Source organism: Cyanistes caeruleus, chromosome 14, assembly GCF_971803275.1.
Source record: "Cyanistes caeruleus chromosome 14, bCyaCae1.hap1.1, whole genome shotgun sequence".
NCBI classification, from domain to species: domain Eukaryota; kingdom Metazoa; phylum Chordata; class Aves; order Passeriformes; family Paridae; genus Cyanistes; species Cyanistes caeruleus.
Window position 1 is genome coordinate 15,224,045 of NC_141714.1, and position 20,683 is coordinate 15,244,727.

General features: G+C 49.4%; 1 protein-coding gene across 5 annotated transcripts in view; it reads left to right on the forward strand.

Annotated features, from left to right (window-relative positions):
* The window catches only part of EDA (ectodysplasin A), a 61,336-nt gene that overhangs the window by 17,431 nt on the left and 23,222 nt on the right, over window positions 1–20,683 (forward strand). For all 5 annotated transcript variants that reach the window (XM_086850418.1, XM_086850416.1, XM_086850414.1 and 2 more), the window contains exon 2: window positions 18,524–18,629. In XM_086850418.1, the coding sequence (XP_086706544.1) occupies window positions 18,524–18,629 (106 nt within the window). The remainder of the gene's footprint in view (window positions 1–18,523; window positions 18,630–20,683) is intronic.

The following is a 20,683-nucleotide window of genomic DNA, read 5'->3' on the forward strand; positions in this document are numbered from 1 at the left end:
ACATTTTCCATTTGGATCTCCTGAGCACAGCCCTGAGCCACCAGCTCCAGCCAGAGCTCTGCCTGAAGCTCTCTGAGCCCTTCTGGCCTTTCAAACAGAGCCAAAAGCCCAACTGTGGAGGGAAACACCTGCCTGTGCTTTGTTTTGAAATCCATATTAAATCAGGAGATCAAGGAGTCTCTGTCCATGCAGAGGGATGGGGGAAAGCCATTGATGTGCCAGATGTGTGGTTGGAACATCTGTGGCTGGAGGTGCTCTGCCCAGGATTTCTCTGCTGAGGAAAGCAGGGAGGTGGTGCCTGAAGGGGCTGCGAGTGGTGCTCTCCTCTCTGTGGTAATTCCATCTTTTTCCTTAGGTAGGACATGGCTCAAATCCACAGAACAGCCAGGGGTGGTGTTGAGGATAAACTCATTGGATTCATGATTGGTGCTTTTAACTACTTGAATTCCCAGCTAGTCGTGGTGGGGATAATTCCCTGTAGGAGCAAACTGAGCATCAAAGCTGTTTGTCCTTGCTGAGCTGGGCTCAGACACAGCCAGTCTCCAGCAGAAAGTGGGATGGGGACTGTGGTGTTGGGAGCTGTCAGTATGGAGACATTCCACATCCTCGTCTCTGGATGAGCCCAGAGGAAAGGGACATTCCTCAGGCTGAGGCTGCATCCCATGAGGATCAGTGGGACAATTGCATCTGCCACTGGGGCTGCTGTCCTTCCAAAAGGCAGGAGGGAAGGAGCACTGGCAGGATCTTGGTGCTTGGCCAGTTTGGTGATGGATCCCAGTTAAGGATGGTGAGGTCCAGAGCACACACCAAGCTCTTCACATTCCCTGTGAGGAAAACCTTTCCCTTGCGCTCGCTGTCCACACTTCCATTCCTTTCCAGATCTCCCCATCCCTCCCCGTTTGTGGCTGCAGGGTGAGGGCCCAGAGCTTCCCCTTGGGTGGGAGGACGTTCCCACATCCCTGTGGGATGTGCAGGTGTCCGTGTGCCACAGCTGCCGAGCTTTTTTCGCTGGGATAGATCCCCGCGAAGCCTTGGCTGCCTCGGCTGCTGGAATTCCTGTCAGAGGATCACCTGCTCCCTGTTGGAAGTGGCAAGTCCTCTCTGTCCCCGTGTCAGCAGCATATCAGGCCCACAAGTGTCTTGGCAGGAAACTTTCCTCTCTCCCAGGCTCTTGGATCACAAGGGAAGGATCGACCAGATGTCCTCAAAATCCTGTGTATCCTGAGGCTGACCTGCAGCTGGCAGGGAAAACGTCACTCTGTGTCCATGGAATCTCTCCCAGGTTTTGTGAAGACAGAACCATTTCAGATCTCTCCATCCCTCCTGCCCCTCCTTGGTCTGTGTTGGGCTCCAGCCTCCTCTGGGGTGGTCAAAATGGAACCTTGTGAAAGACCAGAAAGGTGCTGAGCTTCTCCTGCAGGGGCTGCAAGGAATGTGTCTGACACTTCAGCTGGTTTTCCCTATGGATTTAAGGAAGGGGGTCAGGGCAGCAAGGTTTGGAGGATATCAATGATTCAACCAAAGAAGTAATTTATATGCACCAAGCTTGGCATTTGAGTGCTATTGGATAAGCAGGAATAATGTGTAGGATTCGTGGTACCTGTTTAAAATAGCTCTGTTGGAGCCCCAAACCAGACACGGAGGGTTTGCATTTCAGACCATCCTCTTGCTCCAGGATCTTCCTTTGGAAAGAATGCCAGAATATTCCATGCCAGCAGCTTGTGCTGCCCCAAAGATCCTCCTGTTTTTAGGATGCAGATTTTGATCTCAACCTGGGAGTCAGAGCACGCACTTGAACAGCATCTTAATGAGCTTATGGTTGAGAGCTATTTATTATCTGTTAGAACAGGCCTTTTATTCCACTGGCAGCCTAATTTGCATGGTTTGTTGTAATTAACACCATAAAATGTTTAAACAAAAGTACAGATAGAAATTAAATTTACAGGCATTGAATTCAATAACATCAGAATAAACCTTTGATTTGTTTTTTTCCTTTGGCAAGAAAGTGATTCACTCAAATTAAATTTAGGAAAAGCTCTCAGCTTGGAAGGAGGGATTTAATGAAAAAAAGGCATCCCAAACTGCTGGAGCAGCTCGGGGGAAAGCCGGGATTTCACTTGGACAAGGCTGCTGAAGGGAAACTCAACTGTTTTGGGTGGGAGAGGTGTCCTGAAATCCTGCTGCTGCTGGCAGCACACGTGCAGGCAGGATGGTGCCTTCACTGACCGTCTGCTCCATTTTTTTGTGCTCTGGCAGCAATTTTGGAGGCACTGAGGAGCTGGGATGGAGGCAGATTGATGGGAGTGTTCCCTGGAATTGTCCAGGGGTGGCTTGTGGAGCGAGCTGTGCTAGTGGATGGTGGGGAAGGAGTGGAACGAGATGAGCTTTAAGGGCCCTTCCAACCCAACCCATTCCAGGATTATTCTGATAGTTTGGAAAATCAACCTGAGACTGATCCGTGGGTGAAGGGGTTGGGAACTGCGCTGTGTCCCAGCCTTTCCTGAGGTGCTGCAGGCGTTTTCCATGGGCTCCTGTGGCAGTACATCCCCTCCTGCTGCAGAGCACGCAAGGTGGCTCTGGAAAAGTCTTTTATGGCACCAAAAGAGGCGTCACCACGTCCAACCCCAAATGAAGTCATCAAACCCAGGCCACTTCTGCTCTGATTTATGCGGCAAACATTATAAAAAAAAATATATTGTGAGCAAATGGTCTCTGGGTGAGGTTTAGATTCCCTTCTATTGTTTGGAATTTTGGGTTTAGTGTTATGGCTGGGATTTGTATAGTCAGAACTAATTTGTAGCGTCTGGGACCAAGGCTTGGAGTGGTGCAGGAGCTGGGGTTGAGCTGCTGGAGATGTTAGTGGGGGGGAGCATGTGTTCCCTGGGGTCGGGGCTGCTGGGATTTACGGCCTGTGGGTTCTCGGGAGCTGATCCAGCAGGAATTCTGGTAGTTGGAAAATAAACGGGGAGGGTTTAGCACATCTGTGCCTCTCCCTGGATCTTTGAGGCACCGAGTTGGGGTTTTTGGGGTCATCCACAGGTTCATGCTCTGCATCCCAAGGGGTTGGTCCAAAATTTCCTCAGTGAGACATTGCTGTAGAGGATATTCCCCAACAGGCTGGGTTTTGAAGCTTAAAAAGGTCAAGAAAGGTCTGTCCCGAAGGTTTGTAACATGAAAATTGGGGTAATGATGGAGCACATTGAAAGGCTCAGGTCTTTGCCAGCTCCTGGGCAGTTTGATAAATTTATAGTGGCTTTCTGTCCATGATTTCCTCCTGAAATCCCTCCTGGATTAGGCTGAAAACATCAAGGATATGTGTGTGTAGAGGACATGGAAAAACTGAGATAAGTGAACTTAAAGCAACTTTTTAAAAGAAATAAGGCTGACATGCATTGACCCCTCAAGGAGCAGTGCTGGAAAACACATTTTCTTGGCCAGGTCTTGCACAAACTAAGATTAATTAATTAATTTCTGTTGCTGCAGCAGGGAATTCTCCATGTTGGTTTATTCTTTCTTTTTAAGCATTTTAATTTTTACCTCTGGCTCTTACTGCTCCACTGGTTACATCTCATTCTTTCCCAATTAAACCTTTAAAAGGATCCATGAGGGTTGTGTCTTGTTTGGGTCTATTTTTTTTTTTCTCTATATATAATTATTTGGATTGGTTTGCCAAGAGAAACCCAGCCCTTCACCCACTGGGTGCTGCAGGTTCTGAGCATTGGCTCTACAGAAAATAAAAATTCATTCAGCTTGAGTTTTTTGACTTTGGGATAAGCTGGGAAGAAGGAGCATCTTGCTGTTCTCATGCCCAAACTGGAGATTCTGAAGCAGGAATAAAACTTTATCTCTCTCTTTTCAGTTGCTTTGTAGTGTAAAGGGCCAGGTAGGGCCCTCTGCTGGGGTTTGCAGCATTAATCAGTGATTAACAAAAGGAAAGTTGTGAAATTAGGAAAGACACAGAATTTAATGCCTGCAGTTTAATAACTGTGTGGTTTAGGGCTTTTTCACTTCAAATTAGAGGGTTTTGGTAACATGATAAGCTGCTGTTACATGTCAGAGGCAAAGGATTTGAAGTTTGCTTTTTCTAGCAGTGTTTTTTAAGAACATATTTTCCTTGTATTTCCTGTCAGTTCCTCTGGCTTCTCTTTTTCTTTGGAAATGATGTTTTTGGAATTTGGCAGGGTTGGAATGAGGTTTTTTTGACTCAGGCAATGGAGACTGAATTTTTGGCTTGCTGTCCCTGGTCAGGTGATGTGCCCTGTGACAGAGGTGACCCCAAATGTGTCCCTTTCACCCCAAACCCTCGTGTGAGTGTGGGACTCTGTGTCTCCATGTCAGAGCCCAGGGGAGCAGCTCAGCCTGGGAGCGTGTCTGGGCAGGGACAGGAGGGAAATGGGGAGCAGAGCTGCTATTAAAGGGATTATTCCCAACATTATTCATCAGCCAGGCTTGAGTGATGGCCTCAGATCTGGTTGTGTTTGTGTTGGGAGGTTGTGTGTGTTGCTGATGGGAAAGTGGAGCCTTGCTCTGGGGGGGAACTGGTTTTATACTGGTTTTGTAGCAGTTTTGGGGAAGTGTTGGTAAAGTGACTGTTTATATTTACACTTATGTATTGTGTACATATATCGGGTTTTTGGGGTAGGGGCACCTTCCATCTTTAACCCATGGACATCTCCATGGACACAGAGCCACAGAGGCTGTGGCTGCCCCATCTCTGGAAGTGTCCAAGGCCAGTTTGGATGAGGCTTGGAACAAACTGGGATAGTGGAAGGTGCCCATGGGAGGGGATGGAACTGGATGAACTTTTAATTTCCCTCCCAACCCAAACCATTCTGGGATTCTTCCTAACCCTCCTGGGGATATGATCTTGTGCTCTGGGCTTTGAGTGACCCAAGTTGTGCCAGTACCTTTTCCTTTTCCCTGGGTCAGAGTTTTCCTGGTCTGGTTGTGATGGGAAGATGTGACTGTCCTGACTGTTGGTGGAAAGGCCCCAGAGCCACATGAGATGTGTCTCAAAATCTGCTTGTTAGTGAATAACTGCTGCTAAAAGATATGAGCTGGCATAAGACATGAGCTGGCTGGATGTAAGTCAAAAGGAGATGCTGGAACATGGATGGAGCTTTAGCTGCAGCAGAGCTGAGGGTTCAGGAAAGGTGCTGGAGGTGCTAAACAAGGAAAAGGGTGGAGGAGCAGCTTCCACTCTGCCTGCTCACACATTCCCTGCCAGGAGTGTTCTGCTTGCACTGAGCGCTGCTTTTTCACTTCACAACATCACACAGAATCACTGGGGTTGGAAAAGCCCTCCAAGATCATCCAGTCCAACCTGGGAGCACCTTGTCACCCAGCCCAGAGCGCTGAGCGCCACATCCAGGCCTTCCTTGGACACCTCCAGGGATGGGCACTCCAAACCTCCCTGGGCCGCCCCTTCCGCTGCCCGACCACCCTTTCCATGCAGGAATTCCTCCTGATGTCCAACCTGCTCCTCCTCTGGCACAGCTTGAGGCTGTACTTGAAGCAAAGAGCACTTTTGCTCTCCTCGTGCCTCTCGTGGAGCGCGGGTAGCGACGAGCAGCCGCTGTTTGTTGTGGCTGTTGCCGCCTTTCCCTGGGTTTTCTGCCTGGCTAAGGAATTATCCTGATGAATACACGGAACAGACACAGCTCCTGGCTAGAGGGATGAGAGCAGCTAATCCACAGGAGCACAGCCCAGCCTTTTGTTGCTTCCCGTTGTGGGGAGTTGTGCAGGACAGGATTTGTCAACACTCGGGGCCTGACAAGGAGCCCGTGACGGCTGTGGGTGAGGCCAGAAAGCAGGGCCGGAGGGGAAGGTGTTGGGACTTGCTGCTGGAGCTGTGTCTGCACACACACAGCTGGTTCAGAAATCCCTCCTCTCCCGCGGGAATGCAGGACTGACAGTTCTTTTGGCATCCCACAAGGAAGCAGGTTCAGGAGGTGCGGGCGGCTCTCTCCGGCCACGGGGAGTTGTTTTTTAGTGGGGTGAATTTTGGGGGGTTCCACCTGGTGCTTCTGGGGTTTCATCCTTTTCAGATGTTCTTTCTCCTTTTCTTTTTTTTTTTTTTTTTTCTTCTACTCTAAAAGTTGAAAGAGGCCTTGGGTGGCTTCTCCTTTTGAAAGGTGACCTTGGTGCATAAAGTTGTCTGACTCTGTGCTGTCCGTGCCCAGTGATATATGGGAGCATCTGGGAATGAGGGGAGGCTGCTCAGTAATTCCCTGAATTTCTCTAGGATCACACACGGACCTCACGATCCCTTCCCAGCACTGGTGAAATGTTCCCCCTTTAATCCCAGCTGCCATGTGTGGGCAGAGCAAAGAGAAGTGGGGAATGGGCTTTTTTTGGGAGTTTGGCATATTCCAGTAGTGCCAAGTGTGTCTCAATTAGTCCAGTGCGTACATCTGTTATTTGACTGTGGTCCAAAGCAATGCATTCTCCTCCTGCCTCCCTGGCCGTGGTTTAATTAATTAAATTAAAAAATTCGGCCACAAGCTGTAGGTGAAGGTGCTGCTGGGGGAGTGGGAGCTGCTACCAAAATACCATTGTTAAATGGTGGTGTCATTCCCAAATAATCCACTTTATAAGGCTGTTTTATTGGTAGTTTCCGTACTTTGCTACTTCCAGAAGATCTCTCACCAGAGGCTGGTTCCTGCCCTGCTCACTCACTTCCCACCTCCACCCTGCACCTCTCCAGGCTAATAATAAAAATCAAATTGTTTTCTCTGCTGGAGAAAAAAAGGAGAGTCAGAACTGAGGCTGATGTGATCCAGACCAAGCATTTCCCTCTCCTTTGGGTGCTGCATGTCCGAATTCTCTGGAAATTAAAACCACCAGATGCAGTTCTGCCCTTGGGCACCCTGAGCTCCCTACAGCAGCATTCCCAGTATCCTTCAGTCCACATGGGATCCTCAGTCATTTGGTTCTTCCTGTTGCAATGTTACAAATTTCTGCTGCCCTGGATTTTATTTGTGGGTTTTTCAGGCTTAGCAGGTAATGGTTATAAATGGAAATTTGACTGCAGCACGTGGTTTCTGGCTGCAGTAAATTCATTCCCTGCGGGCTTGGGGACGGATCCCATGTGTTTTCTCCAGTGCAAATGGTTGTTTCAAACATCCATCTGCTTTATCTGCTGTTGTGTTTACAGTTCCCCTTTGTAGTTCCCAGCAGCATCTCCTCTCTCTCCTCTGCTTTTGTTTATTTAACGTTATGGTAAAATATCCCTCTCGTTTGGAGCTGTTTTGTGGGAGCCTTTCCCAGCTTGGCTGATCCCAGGGGTCAGGGGAATAAAATATCATGAACTGATCACCCCAGGGGAATCCCACAGTGGTGGTTCCAGCTGGTCCCTGGTGTTGTTGCTCCTCGGGAATGGGGACTTTAGTCAGATCCAGCCCTTGACCTTCCAGGGCTCTGCAGGCAGCATGGCTGGTCATTACTGAAAATTAAAGGGTTTAATCCACTCAGTTTGTAGCAAAATTTGACCAGTGGACTCATCTTTGTTTGGGTATTGAATTGTGTGATGTCCCCAGTTGTTTGTCTGTCCAGGATTGTTTAGGAAACCAGTTTCAGCTTTAGGAAAAAAAACAAACCAACAACAAAATAATACAACAAGCAAACCCAAACCAAGCTGTCTGAAAAATCCTAGGAGGATACATTTGATACTTTTTCCTGGCAAAAGTTAAACATTTTCCATCCTTCTTCAGTTTCAAGCCTTCAGAAGGTTTGTGGGTCCTTCTCCAGCACGTGGTGATGTCTCTCCATGTCCAGGCAGGAGCCGCAGGGAGCACCTCGGGGCTCCACAGCCTTTGGAGTTTCCCTCAGGTTTTGTGTCCCCATCATGGGCAAAATATGACCCAGGATGACATTTGGAGCGGTTGCAAAATTCTCTCAGTAAACAGTATTTTATTTCTTTTTTCCTTATGCTGAGCCCCAAGCAATGTCACTGCTTGTCTCGCACAGAGAAGTAGGAAAATAGTCCCTGGCTGCAGGATGGGGTTGTTTTCCTAATTTTCCTTCACCACAGCAGTATTTCCTGTTACTGGTGAGTGTGTGGAGTGCCCAGATGAGACCCCTCCAGCTCATGTGTCACCTCAAGCTGTGTTTTGTGGGACACTGGAGAGCGACTTTGGAGTGGAACCTGGAGTGCCAGGACAGGGAATGGCTTCCCTCTGCCAGAGGGCAGGGATGGATGGGATATTGGGAAGGAATTTCTGGCTGTGAGGGTTGTGAGGCCCTGGCACAGGGTGCCCAGAACAGCTGTGGCTGCCCCTGGAAGTGTCCAAGGCCAGGTTGGATGGGGCTTGGAGCAACCTGGACTGGTGTCCCCATGGCAAGGGGTAGAACACAATGAACTTTAAGGTCCCTCCAACCCAAACCAATCTGAGATCCTATGATCGTGAATTCCCCACCCTCTGCTGCTGGAATTGTCTCTTTTCCAGGGTCAAAAGCTGCTGGCCAGCTCCAAATAGTCCAAGCCAGCTGAGCCTCATTTTGGCCACTGGGTATGGACAGAACTGACCATGAAATTCTTTTTCTGGCTCCCTTTTTTTTTTTTAGCCTTACAGTTTTTTCAGTCTTCTGTTTTTTTTAACCTCACAGTGCCTCAGTACTACCATACGATGGAGAAGCAGCTGCTGCAGAGGCACGAGCAGCATCCAGGAGCTGAAATATTAAATCCTTTACTACTTTCCTTACTTAAACTCCTCTCAACAAACAACTCAGACAGCACAAAACCTTTTTCTTTCAGCCTCACAAAGTCAGAACATGTCATAGGGGATGTTGAGCTAGCGCTGCTCCCCTCCCAAGAGCTGCCCCAGCCCGACACGAGGCAGCTGTGCAGCAGCTGGCCTGGCTGCCTGGCTGCAAACATCTGGATGGGCTGCGGCGCATGGCGGGAGCCGCTGAGCCGATGCTGCTGTGCAGCCTCAGGCGCTGTTTGAAGACGTGCGTTGGGCTCTGCACTTCAAAGCCCGGCTCAGAAAGGCTTGGCTTGCACAAACTCACACCTCTGCCTCTGCTCTGGGGCTGCCCTGGCTCCCACCCGAAGCCAGAGACCCAGGAATGCCATAGTTGAGGTTTGTTTGCTGGGAGGATGATGGAATTCCTGTGCGCAGCCTCGAGATCCACTTGCTCGTGCTGTGCCAGCTGCTCGTGCTCGCTGGCCAGGCCGTGGGGGCTTGGGGATGGGTTGTTTGGATGGAAAACGAAGCTGTTGCCATGTGGAGAGGGAGTGGGGAATGTTGTTCTGATTAGGAACTGTCTGGTGCTCGCAGCAGCAAGTGGAGCTGGGTTTGGCGGCCCCAGAGCTGGGCCTAGAGGCAGCCGGGGATGTGCACAGTGCTGGGACCGGCTGTGAGATAGCGGCTTGTGGAAAGCTCGCATTCCTCAGCTCCTCCCAGCTCCTTTTCCCAGAGATTTTACAGCACATTGTGGTGCTTCTGGTCCAGCTCATCCCTCGTAGCTCAGGGTTGTGCTGCTCCAGTGCACAGGCAGTGGTGGGGCAGAGCCAGCCCGGTGCTCCCGGTCGATCCCATGGCACCGCTCCAGGCGCTCCACAGAGCCATCAGAGACCCCATGTGCCTCCTCGGACTCCCTCGGCTGCCCACATACCCCAGAGCACATTCCAAGGGTGAGGAGATGGCACAGCTGGCAGGTGGGTCAGGCTGCCACAGGTTTGCTTCTGGAAGGTTCCATCCCAGAAGTGCTGGGGTGCTGTTTTCCCCTCATGCCGGTGGTTTCGGTGGGTGCCATGGCGGTGGGAGCTGCTCCAGGTGTCCTCACTTCCAGAGGAGACAATTCTCGCTGCTGAACTCACCCAGGCAGGGGAAGCCAGGTCAGGAGGGGATTAAACAGCAGCAGAATTTGAGTTTTTTTACAGTGAGGGTGGATTTTTTACCACCACTGACCCAAGGTGCCCAAAGAGGAGGTGGATACCCCAACCCTAGAAATATTGAAGACCTGGTAGGATGAGGCTTGGAACAACCCAGACTAGTGGAAGGTGTCACTGCCCATGGCAGAAGGATGGGCCAAATGGTCTTGAAGGTCCCTTCCAGCCCAAACCATACTCTATTTCTATAATCCAATTTTTGGGAAGCAGGATGTTTATCTGGAGGCAGCTTCTCCAGTGCCACGTGCTGAGAAGCCCCTTGATTCTCCCTGAATCCAGGGTTTGAGGGGACATTCCCTCTTCTCCTCATTCCCATGCTGTGTCCCATTGGCTTCCAAGGAATCCCCGTAGGATCTGGAGTTTTGCAATTCCTGCATGAAGGAGCATCTCTGGCACCGCACCCAGCCCTGCCTTGCGGGGACTTGTTCCCGTGGCTGTGCCCGGAACGGAGCCTTGCAGAGCTCTTAATCCTGTCTGCATGAGGTCATTGGCTCCTTGACGTTAATTGCAGGGGATCTGATTAATTAGGCAACAGAGCATAATTTATTTGAGCAGATTATTGTATAGAATTAACCGGGCAGCCGCTGTCTCCCACCACAATTCCATGCATCCCTGCAGGTGTGGGAATCACCATTAAAACCTTCACTCTTGAAGTGGATGGCTGCGTAATAACTGGATTATTTCCCAGTTGCTGCAGTGGACTGTTTATCCACGTTATTTCATGGATGCATTATTTTGTGGGTGTTACATTTTCAGCAGACTTGTTTTCATTTTAATTCTATTCAGTTTGGACTGCTTGATTCCCTCCTCCTGTTTCCTTCACTTCCATTTTTCTTCTTCCGATAAAACGTTATAAAAATTAATCCCCACCGAAGGTCAAATTTAACATTCAGATTGAGAAAAGAGGATTTGAAAGCCCTTGTGCGGAAAAAAGGGAAAAAAATCACTCAGACAGGAAGTCTTGGGTTTGTTATGGAGCAAGGAAAAATGTTTTTAAAACTTTATCATAGAATTATGAAATCCCAGGGGGGTTTGGCCTGGAAGGGACCTCAAAGCTCATCTCATTCCACCCCTTTTCCATGGGCAGGAACACCTTCCAGTATCCAGGATGCTCCAAGCCCCATCCATCCTGTCCTTGGACACTTCCTTAAACAGCTCAGTTATCTGAACAGATGAAAGATTGAAAAACTATGAAGATTTTTTAAAATTTCCCCCCAAAAAACGATAGGAGGGGTTGTCTGAGAGCAAGGGCAGGATGAAGTTCATCAGTTCCAGTGTCTGACAGATGTTCTCCTGTAACTTTCTCCCGTATGGATCCATCTCCGTGAGTGAATCCAAACCAATCCTTTGTTGCAGCTGGTCGCACTCCAGGCCAACAGGGTTGTGTAGAATGGAGATAAAGGGCCAAATACCAGAGAACTGAAAAATGCCATAAATTTGGATCCTGCAGACACATTCCTAAGGGAAAGCTCCAGAGCAGGATCTGGTTGGTCACCTCCCGCAGGAAGAGGAGGCTTGGTCACCTGGAGTGTTTGTCTGCTTTGGAGATGGGTTCAAAAAGGGGCTGTTCATTGAATCAGCTGCTCTTCCCCAGTGTTGGAATTCCAGTGCTCCTGTCTCTTGAGAAAAGTCTGGAATAGGTGGGAGTTGAAGGAGTTGGGTGGCAGAGAAGCACCTTCAGTGGAGGTGATCCAAAGCATCCTCTGGGAATGATCCCCATGATCATAATGCTCCATGTTATGTTGGTTATGGGAGCAGCTGAGGTCATTGTTCCTGCCGTGACTAGCAGGGCTTCCCAGGAATCCCTAAAAGTGTTTTCAAACCTGGCAAAATGAGGTTTTCTCCTAAGGAGGGGCCCCAAGGGTGGTTTCAGGCTGGAGAGAGTCCAGTTCTACATTTTGCGGAGAACAGAGGTGCTCCAAGGGAAAGCAGCAGGGCCCTGAAGCTCTTTGCTGGAGCAGCTCCTGATCTGAGGAATATATTAAGAAGGATTCTGGCTTGAGGAAGATTGTGCTGTTGACCTCATGTTGTCCTGGATGTGCTGGAGAAGCTCCAGGTCGTGAGGAACGAGAGCAGTGGTGCAGCTGGAGAAAGGAAGAGGAACTATGGTTAACGTGGAATTGCTGAGGGTTGGGTTCCCCCAAATCAAGTGTGTGCTGTGTTTTATGAAATGCATGAATATTTTGGGAATATAACTGCTCAAATAAGGAAGGAATTGCTGTTGGAATGCAGGAGAAGAGCCCATGACCTCCATCTGGAGGGGGGCGTAGCCCAGCTGGCTGAAAATGGGCCTGAAAAGGGCTACAAAAGCTAATTAAAATGTGAAAAACTGAGAATTCCTGCTAATAGACAGCAGATCTCTGCCTGGCGCTGCTTCACAGCTAAATTTGATTTCCTTGGGAGGCAAAAGGAACTGATTTAAGTTCCTTACCTTGCTGACATTGATCCCTCTCAGCGTTCAACCAGCCTGTTCCCAGCAAGGAACTTCCCGCGGCTCTGCTGTGCCGGACCTGGAGCCTGCAGCAGGAATCTCTTACTCCTGCTACCAGTAAAAAATTCACTGCAGGTGTCTTCATGTGCAGTGTTAAACTCAGCTTTGACCTTGTTGTCTCACATCTGGGTTGTGTTTGAGCTTTCCCTTCGGTGCCAGCAGGTGTAAGGAGTGGGAAGCCTCAGCCGCTGCTCAGCTGGAGCCGTGTCCACCTCCGTGACGTTGTCCCCCCATCAAAGCCCTTGTGGGAGACACCAGCTCCCCTCCAGCACAAGGCAGCTCCAGGGAAAGGTGTCTTAGACAGGTGTGTGTGGACAAAGAGCCTCGTTAAACAAACTGAGGTCTTCCAGGCTTGAGGTGGTGCTGGTTTGAGGTCAAATTTAGTGATTGAGGTGCTCCTACAGTCAGGGGAATCCAGGGGTTTGGACTCTGGACCTGGTTCTGTTTTGTGCTGAAACCAATTTTCTGTGGAGGTTTAGGACAGAAAGTGTTTCTGAGGGTTCCACAGGTTATTCTCCCTGTGCTGAAGGAATGCTGGAACCTTCCTTTCCCAAGTTCCACTTCACTCCTCCTGTGAGGAGCAGATCCACCTGCCGGCTGCCTCTGCCAGGCTTACCTGCATTTGCTCCAGGTTTCTTCAGCTGATTGAAAGTAAAAATCAAGTAGTGTGTTCAGTGGGATCAGTGGTGGAAATGTAAATATTTGGGATGTTGCTTATTGAACTAAACTGAGCTGGAGCTGGGGAAGGTTTGGATTAGAGGAAAGGAGGAAATTCCTGTTCGGACTTGGAGCTGCAGGATGTGATCGCTGCTGTCATAGGTCCGCTTAAAGTCCAGCTCCACGTGGAAAGGAGGAAGGGAGAGGGGAGGTTTTGGTAAGGGTTTGCTTCTGAAGGGAAGTTTATAAGGTATGTTGATGGTTCTGATGACAATTGATTCCCTGTGTCCATTGCTTTGGCTTGGACTGAGAACCGGCAGTTGGATTTAGGGTTCTGTCCTGCAAAACACAGTGGCTTTCCTGGGTAATGAAGGTAAAATACCAATAAAAGCTTGGGAAAACCTGTTCCCTCCTCTTTCATTGGTCTCCAGTCGGTGTCTGTTACTGGAGTGCTTGGAAGAGCCAGAGTGTCGTTCCCTGGCCTTCTCCAAACTGGGATGGCACTGTCCTTGGGAGAGGCCTTCGTGCTCAGCACGGTGGCAGCACCCCAAATCCTGTTCCCAGAAACACTGGTGGCATGTTCAGGGTGTCGATGTGCTGAGGTGGGAGCTCCTGCCTCCCCCAGTCCATGGCATACCATGGTCCGTCTCCAAGTCCAAGGTCATTTCTGTTTTCCAGTGGTCGAATATTCCCTTGACTCCTTGGTTGGCATTTTTGTGAAGCTCCTCATGAGTGTTGGAAGGAAAGTGGCTCTGCTGTTACAGCTCCTGCCTGGACCAGAGCTCAATCCCTCCTCCCAGCCAAACTTCCCACCTGGATAAGCTCCTTAGCACCGCTGCTGTACCAGGATTAAAGAACAGCTTTGGGTGGAAAGTGCTTTTGAGGTTCCCTGCTGTGTCTGAAAACCTCGGTGAGGATCCTCGAGCACAGACTGGAATGAGGGGGAGTTGGGATTTTGTATCAACTCCTGCCTGAAGGATTGTGCCTCTGGGATCTCGGGCTTCAGGAAAAACAGCTGGAAAGAGCGGGAATGTGGCTGCCATTGGGAGGGAAGGATGACAGAGGTGAGGCAACAGGGACCAGAGGAGTTCTGGGCATCTTGGAGGACAAAACTGGAGCTTCACACAGAAAAAGCAGGGGTTTGTTATTGCTCCAGAGCCCTGGAAAGGATTCCCACAGCCAGGTTTGGGGAGGAAGGTGGGTAGTGGAGGTTGTACCATCTCTGCTCCCTCCGTCTCTGCTCCTCCCCGTCATGGTATTGATCACATTCGAGTTTTGCAGGCAGGGCCATGGCTTGTCCTGCAGACAAGACACGGTGTCAAAGTTCTGTCACGTTGAAATGGGAATTGTTCCCTCGTTTGCTCCTTGCATTTTTATGAGGAGCAAGAAACGATGACAAAAACAATTCTTAAAATATGTTGAATGGGGTTTCTTTTCAATAAAGCAAAGCTACTCCCCGAGCTTCTTTCTGGGCTGGTGGAATATAAATTATCTACTTGATCATTTTTTTTTTGCACATCGTGTGACCAGAGGCGAAGTTCTGGAGGACAATGGGGCTGATACTCAAGTAGCTGCTCCTCTGAACCACAGGCTGAACTTGAGAGCACCAGAAAAACAACAATATTGCTTGCAGAGAATGCTGCTGCAGAGCCTGGGCTGGTTCTTAGGCTCCTCACACCTCTGATCTCCCAAACTGCAAAGGAAATTTGACTTTAACAATCCTGTTAAACACTCGTGCAAGAGGGTGAGTTCATGCTTTTTTTATCAGGTGCTTTAAGACATTGAGCTGTGGGTTTCTGGATGAGATCTTTGGCTGGGTTTGCTTTGTCAGGAGGGATTGGGAGCCCTTGGAGGCAGAAAATCTTTAGGGTTTTTTTCACTTTTCACCCAAAAGACCTTGTACCCTGAAGGTTTGGGTGTTTTTTCCCTTCTGCAGGAAGAGGACACTGGTTCTTCCTACCAACTTAACCTAAGGAAAAATACACCCTTTGCATGGGTTGGGTTTTATTTTCCCACTTTTCTTCCTTTAAAGCTGTTTGACCATTGGAAATACCTTCCCTTGGTGTCCAGTGGCTCTACAAGAGACTTTTGTCAAGGGCATGGAATGATGAGACAAATAATAAATTATTTTATGAAAAACAATAATAGCTTTCTTTATCCTTACTTGCATGGAGTGTGGCATGTCCATCCTGCAAATGAGTTTGAGAGGCCCTGTTATTTTGGGAGTTCCCACTGTGCTCCCTTGACATCCATCCTCCAGCAGCTTTGTCCAACATTCCCAGGCAGGTTCTGCAGGGAAAACCAGCTCTGTGTGCCTTTGTTTTGCTTTATTTTGCCCAGAGAAACCAAGGCAGATCCGATTCCCTCCGGTGAGCAGTGCCTGTGCTATTGTTTCCCAGGTTATTTTGAGGAATGCCTTCCCCTGGGATTTTTCCTGTGTTGGCTTTTTGACCTTTTTGCATCCTATAGTGATTCTCTTGATTAAACCCATGGTGTTTCTAAAATTAAAGGTGGTTTGAGGGCTTTGGGTTGGAGGAGGAGGGAAATGGGGATTGTTTAGTCTGTGCAGGGAAAATACCTGCTCCCAAACAAGAAGCTGTGTGTGCTTGACTCCTGAAAAATTCTCTGGCTCTAAAAGTGCACAGGCTGAGAGAATCAGCTCTGTGTGACTGTGAGGATGAGGAGTTCCGGTGAAATCATGGACTAGGTAAGAATTCCTTTTAGAATTGCCCAGAAGGTGGCACAGCCAGGGTGCCCCATGAGCCCAGGGTCGATGCAGGGGAAAGAAGGAGCCTTAAAGATGATTTTGTTCCACCCCTGCCTTGGACAGGGACACCTTCCACAATCCCAGGTTGCTTCAAGCCCCATCCAACCTGGCCTTGGGCACTTCCAGGGATCCAGGGACAGCCACAGCTTCTCTGGGCACCCTGTGCCAGGGCCTCACAGGGAGGAATTTGTTCCCAATGTGTTACTGATATCTCGGGGGTGGCGATTGGAAAAAGCATCCGAGTGGTGCCGGCCACGATTCCCAGACGGACACAGACGGGCCCTTCATGGCCGAGCATCCCCCGACCTCCGGCAGCTGCAGCCCTGGAACAACGGAGCCCTTGAGTCCCTGGAGAGGAGATTGGCTTGGGAGGCTTGGTCACCCTTTCCCTGCCCCTGACCTTCCCAGGGATCTGAGCATTCCCTCCCTCCCGAGCCGGACCCCTGACCCCTCCGTGCCAGTCACTGGAGGGTCAGTGCCATTATTGGCGTAATTCAGAGCGCTGTGGAAGGTGTGACCTAGGGATGGGCCCCTCTCTCTGCTCACAGGGGTTGTGTCCATGCCCAGTGGAGTGCTGGTGTGTCACTGCTCCTGGAAAACACGCTTTCACGAGAGTTATCCCAAAGCAGCGGCTGCTGTGCTCACAATCAGTGTCAGAAGCTGCTTTATGGGTTTGTTTCCTGAGTAAAAGGTGTGATTCAGTCACTCACCTTCACTGTCGTTTCTCTTTCTGCAGAGTTTAATGGACAGAGTACTTTTAGCCAAAATTTAGTGTTTTCTGAGTGGTGAGTGACAAGTGACATCAGATTAAAACCTGGATCAGAGCAGGGGAGTTGGGGCTGTTCATCCTGGAGGAACAGCCTCTATTTCACCCTGTTCTGTAAAACTCCAGTAATGATCCAGGCAGCCACAGCATTCCAAATCCAGGCTGAGGATTTCATTGACACTTTAACCCAAACTGTAGTGCAACTTGTTCCTTCAGTTAGTTCTGCAGTGTCTCAAGGTGAGTTAAATAAGGTGTTTAAAGAGCAATTCACGTGTTCCCATCCCTGGCCCTGCTCTGGTGTGTCAGGAAAGGTGCTGGTGGTGCCTGCAGGAGCCTCCTGCTCCAGTGTTCCACACCTGGGGCAGTGCAGTGGGATGTGGGAGCTTTGGGAATGTGGTGCTTTGGGAATTATTCAAGCCCTTTATTCCTTCTTGTAAACAAGAGACTTCAGTCGTCCATCGAACCCTGTATGGCCTTCCTCAGACAGATGAATTTTACTCATTGTTACTTTTTAGGGATGTTTAAAAGCCCAGTAGTGACACTTTGGGAAGCTGATCCCAGGTCATCCCACAGCGTTTCGGGCTCCTTTCAGCCACAACACCATTGTAATGGCAGACACCCAGGAATTTTACAAACCTGCCTCCACTGGGACTGAAGAAAATAGCAAGAGTTTGGGAATTCGAGAAAAGCTTTGGGGGTTCTTCTTTGGAAACTAAAGGGTTTCCAAACACTTCCATTTGTGAGACTGCACCCGAGCTTGTTGGAGTAAAGCGAGGTGCAGATGTAAAATCTTGAGTGAAGGACTGGGATGCTGAGGTTGGGAGGGGAGCTGTGCTTGGGAAATACCTTGGAAATTCGGGGAAGAGGGAGGTGAGAGCCCTGGGGCTTGTGAAAAGCCAAGGGCCTTTTGCGATTATTGCTCTTGATAGGGACTTTTATGGGCTGGAGCTTAACGAGCCCGGCAATTCAGGCGAGGTGTTTGTTCTTCTCTGCTCTTTTCAAGATTGCTTTTGATGCCCCAGGTTTTGTTCTCAGAACAATGATGAGCTCAATAACCTTTGGGACTGCTTTTTGAAGCCTCCTGGTTCTTGTCTTGGGCTGTGTTTTTGTTTAGCTGTGTATTTACAGCTTAAATAACCAGGATCAGGTTTCTTCAGCAAGAAAACCCGTCCTGGTCGGAGCAGCCCTGGCTGCTGGATGCAGTAACACACAGAAGGTGTTTGGTCCCTAATTGATCTTTGACTTCCCTTTTTTATGAAGTGGAAATAACAGGAAAATGCTGCTGGTGATGAGCTGCCACACCCGGGGGTAGCTGGGATTCTGGTTTCTATCCCCAAATTCCAATTTTTAGGTGAGGATATTGATCTCTTAAAGAGTTTTTAAGGCAGCAGCAGTTCTTTCCTGAATAAGAGGTCGCTACATAAAATTTTTGCCTCTTGGCAAATCTCATATTACAAATGTTGCTGTAGGTTTAAAGTGTTAATTTATGTGGTATATTGGGTTGGATTTAAAGGTCCCTGAAGACCTTTGAATCTCAGTAGCTAATGAGGCTTGCAGAGAGGAGCTTGAGAGAGGAAAAACTTACTGGCAGTGAGTAATGCTGGAGAAGGAGCTCCAAGATTGAGCAAGTTTTGCAGAGAAAAATTAGGAATTATCGCATTGGCCTTTGAGGTGTTTGATTATTTCCAGCCATAGATCTCCCTGCATCCCTGGGGGAAGGATTCTCCATGCAGAAACCCCTCAGCTGGAGTTTTCCCAAGTCCTAGATGGCTTTCAAGGGGATATATCTCCTTGGGATGAGCTGAGATCCGCGAGCGGCCATCTCGCGTCCTCCTCGGTTCTCCTGCTCATCCCTGATGGAAAGGATTTGGCATTTTAGGCTCCAATATATAAGCTTGGCTGAACCAGCCTCGCAAAGATGCTTAAACTTCTTCCCTCTCCTTACAGCTGGCCTTGCTGAACTTCTTCCACCCCGAGGAGAAGCTGCACATTGGAGAAGAAGGGAGACGCGTCCGTCGGAATAAAAGGAGTAAAGGCAGCGAAGGGCCCGATGGTGAGTCCTGCTCAGTTTCTGCCTGATTTTGGTTCCATCCCAGATGAGGAATTCCAGGAGTTCTGATTTCTGCAACTGTAGGTCTTGTGTGAGTTAATGCTGCTTAGGAATTCTGTCCTTGACTCCTCGAACTGTCTTTAATTTGTACTTGTTTGCCTTTATTTGTTGTCCTGCACACACGGCTTTGCTTAAAATCATCCAGGGGATTTTCACAATCCAACAAAACAGCTGGGAACATCTGCATCCCAAACTGGTGACTGCTCTGAGGGGTTTTGAATTGCTGTGGAGTCTCAGGTGGCGTCAAAGCCCATGTGAAGGGAAGGCAAAGTTGTACAAAGTTTGGATTGAAAGAGCAGAAAGGTTCCTGATTTCTTTGTGAGGAATTTGATTTCCACTCCTGGAAGAGCTCCTGTGCTTCCCTACTGCAGGAAAGCACAGATCCCCTTTTATAGGAGCAGAGGAAGGACTGGATGCCAGGGCAAGCAGGGACAGGACTGATGGAGTCGTGGTTCTGTGCCTGGCTGAGCCCGAGCCCTAACTCCGTTATCGTCATTGGTCTTCCAGTTCAGCTCCGTGAGTTTCCCATCTCCCCTGAAACCTTTCACAGTGGAGAAGCATTTTCCTGTGGCTCTGCTCCAAGAAAGACCTTGGTGAAACTCCCTGGATTCCTCTTGCCCAGAATGCTGACAAGTCTGATGCATTTGGTACAGACTCCCTGAGTGATTCCAGCCCAGTGTGGGCCATCAGTTTTGGAGGCAGTGTTGCTCTGGTGTTCAGATGGCTCAGGCAGCATCCCAGTCCTTTTCCCAGTCTCCTTGAAATTTATCCCAGTGTCTTCACCAGTTGCTTGTGTAGTAGCAAGTTCCCACTGGAGGCGAGCGGTGCCGATGGAGCGCTGCCGGCAGATGTTGGGAGGGATTAACTTCACCCCTCAGGCTGCCTCTGCCTTGCCAGATGTGCAGAGAGCTGCTGAGGAGAGATAGAGAGGCTGAAGGTTGGTGTCTAACAAGGGTTTTGCCCATCACCCTTGTGCCCAGTGTCATCCTTTCATGACTGGCATTCCTTTCCTGGATTTCCCTGATGTTCCCTGGATGCTCAGAGTTGAGATGCAGAGCACTTCCACCACTTATCCAGTCCTGGGAGGGGAATGGAGCTGGGGAAGGGGCTGGGGCACCAGGAGCAGCTGAGGGGCCTGGGGGCGCACAGCCTGGAGAAAAGGAGGCTCAGGAGGGACCTTCTGGCTCTGCACAACTCCCTGACAGGAGGGGACAGCCAGGCAGGATTGGGCTCTGCTCCCAGGGAACAGCAGCAGGAAAAAAGGGAACGGCTTCAAACTGTTCCAGGGGAGGCTCAGGTTGGACATCAGGAGGAATTTCTTCTTGGAAAGGGTGGTTGGGCCTTGGAAGGGGCAGCCCAGGGAGGTTTGGAGTGCCCTGGTTGTGTCCAAGGAACACCAAGGCATGGCACCCCGTGCTCTGAGCTGGGATCGGTCACAAGTTGGGCTCGGTGGTCTCCGAGGCCTTTCCCAGCCTCGCTGATCCTGTGACTCTTACCTGTGTCTTTTTGAAAATTAGGGATTTGGACCCCACAGGTGGTGGAGCTGGGAAAACCTGCCAGAGTGGCAGTTTTGTCCCTCACTCTCAGAGTAAGGTTGTGTCCCTCTGGCTTTGGCAAGTGGCTGCCCCGTGTTTGGCTGTGGTGGTTTTAGAGCTGCATTTAACAAGTGGGAGCCATTAGGGCAGGGCTTGACCTTGTAACAACCATAAAATCGAGAAACAAACAGAGCCACAGCCTTGGGGAACTCAGGCTGTTTGTTTTAGACCTTCGTGAAGGAATCTTGCTGTCAGAGCAGGGCAATGAATCATTTAACTAATAAATAAAATCTTGTCATGGTCCTGATAACACCGTTTTCTTCGTGAGTTTCACAGAGGAAAAGTTGATCAAATCTTTGATCTCCAAAGAGCCTCTCGAAGATAAAAGTGGCTGAACTATAAATTCCCAGAAGGAAGGAGATGTGCTTTCCACTTGAGGCCTCGCTAATATTTGTCTGGAAT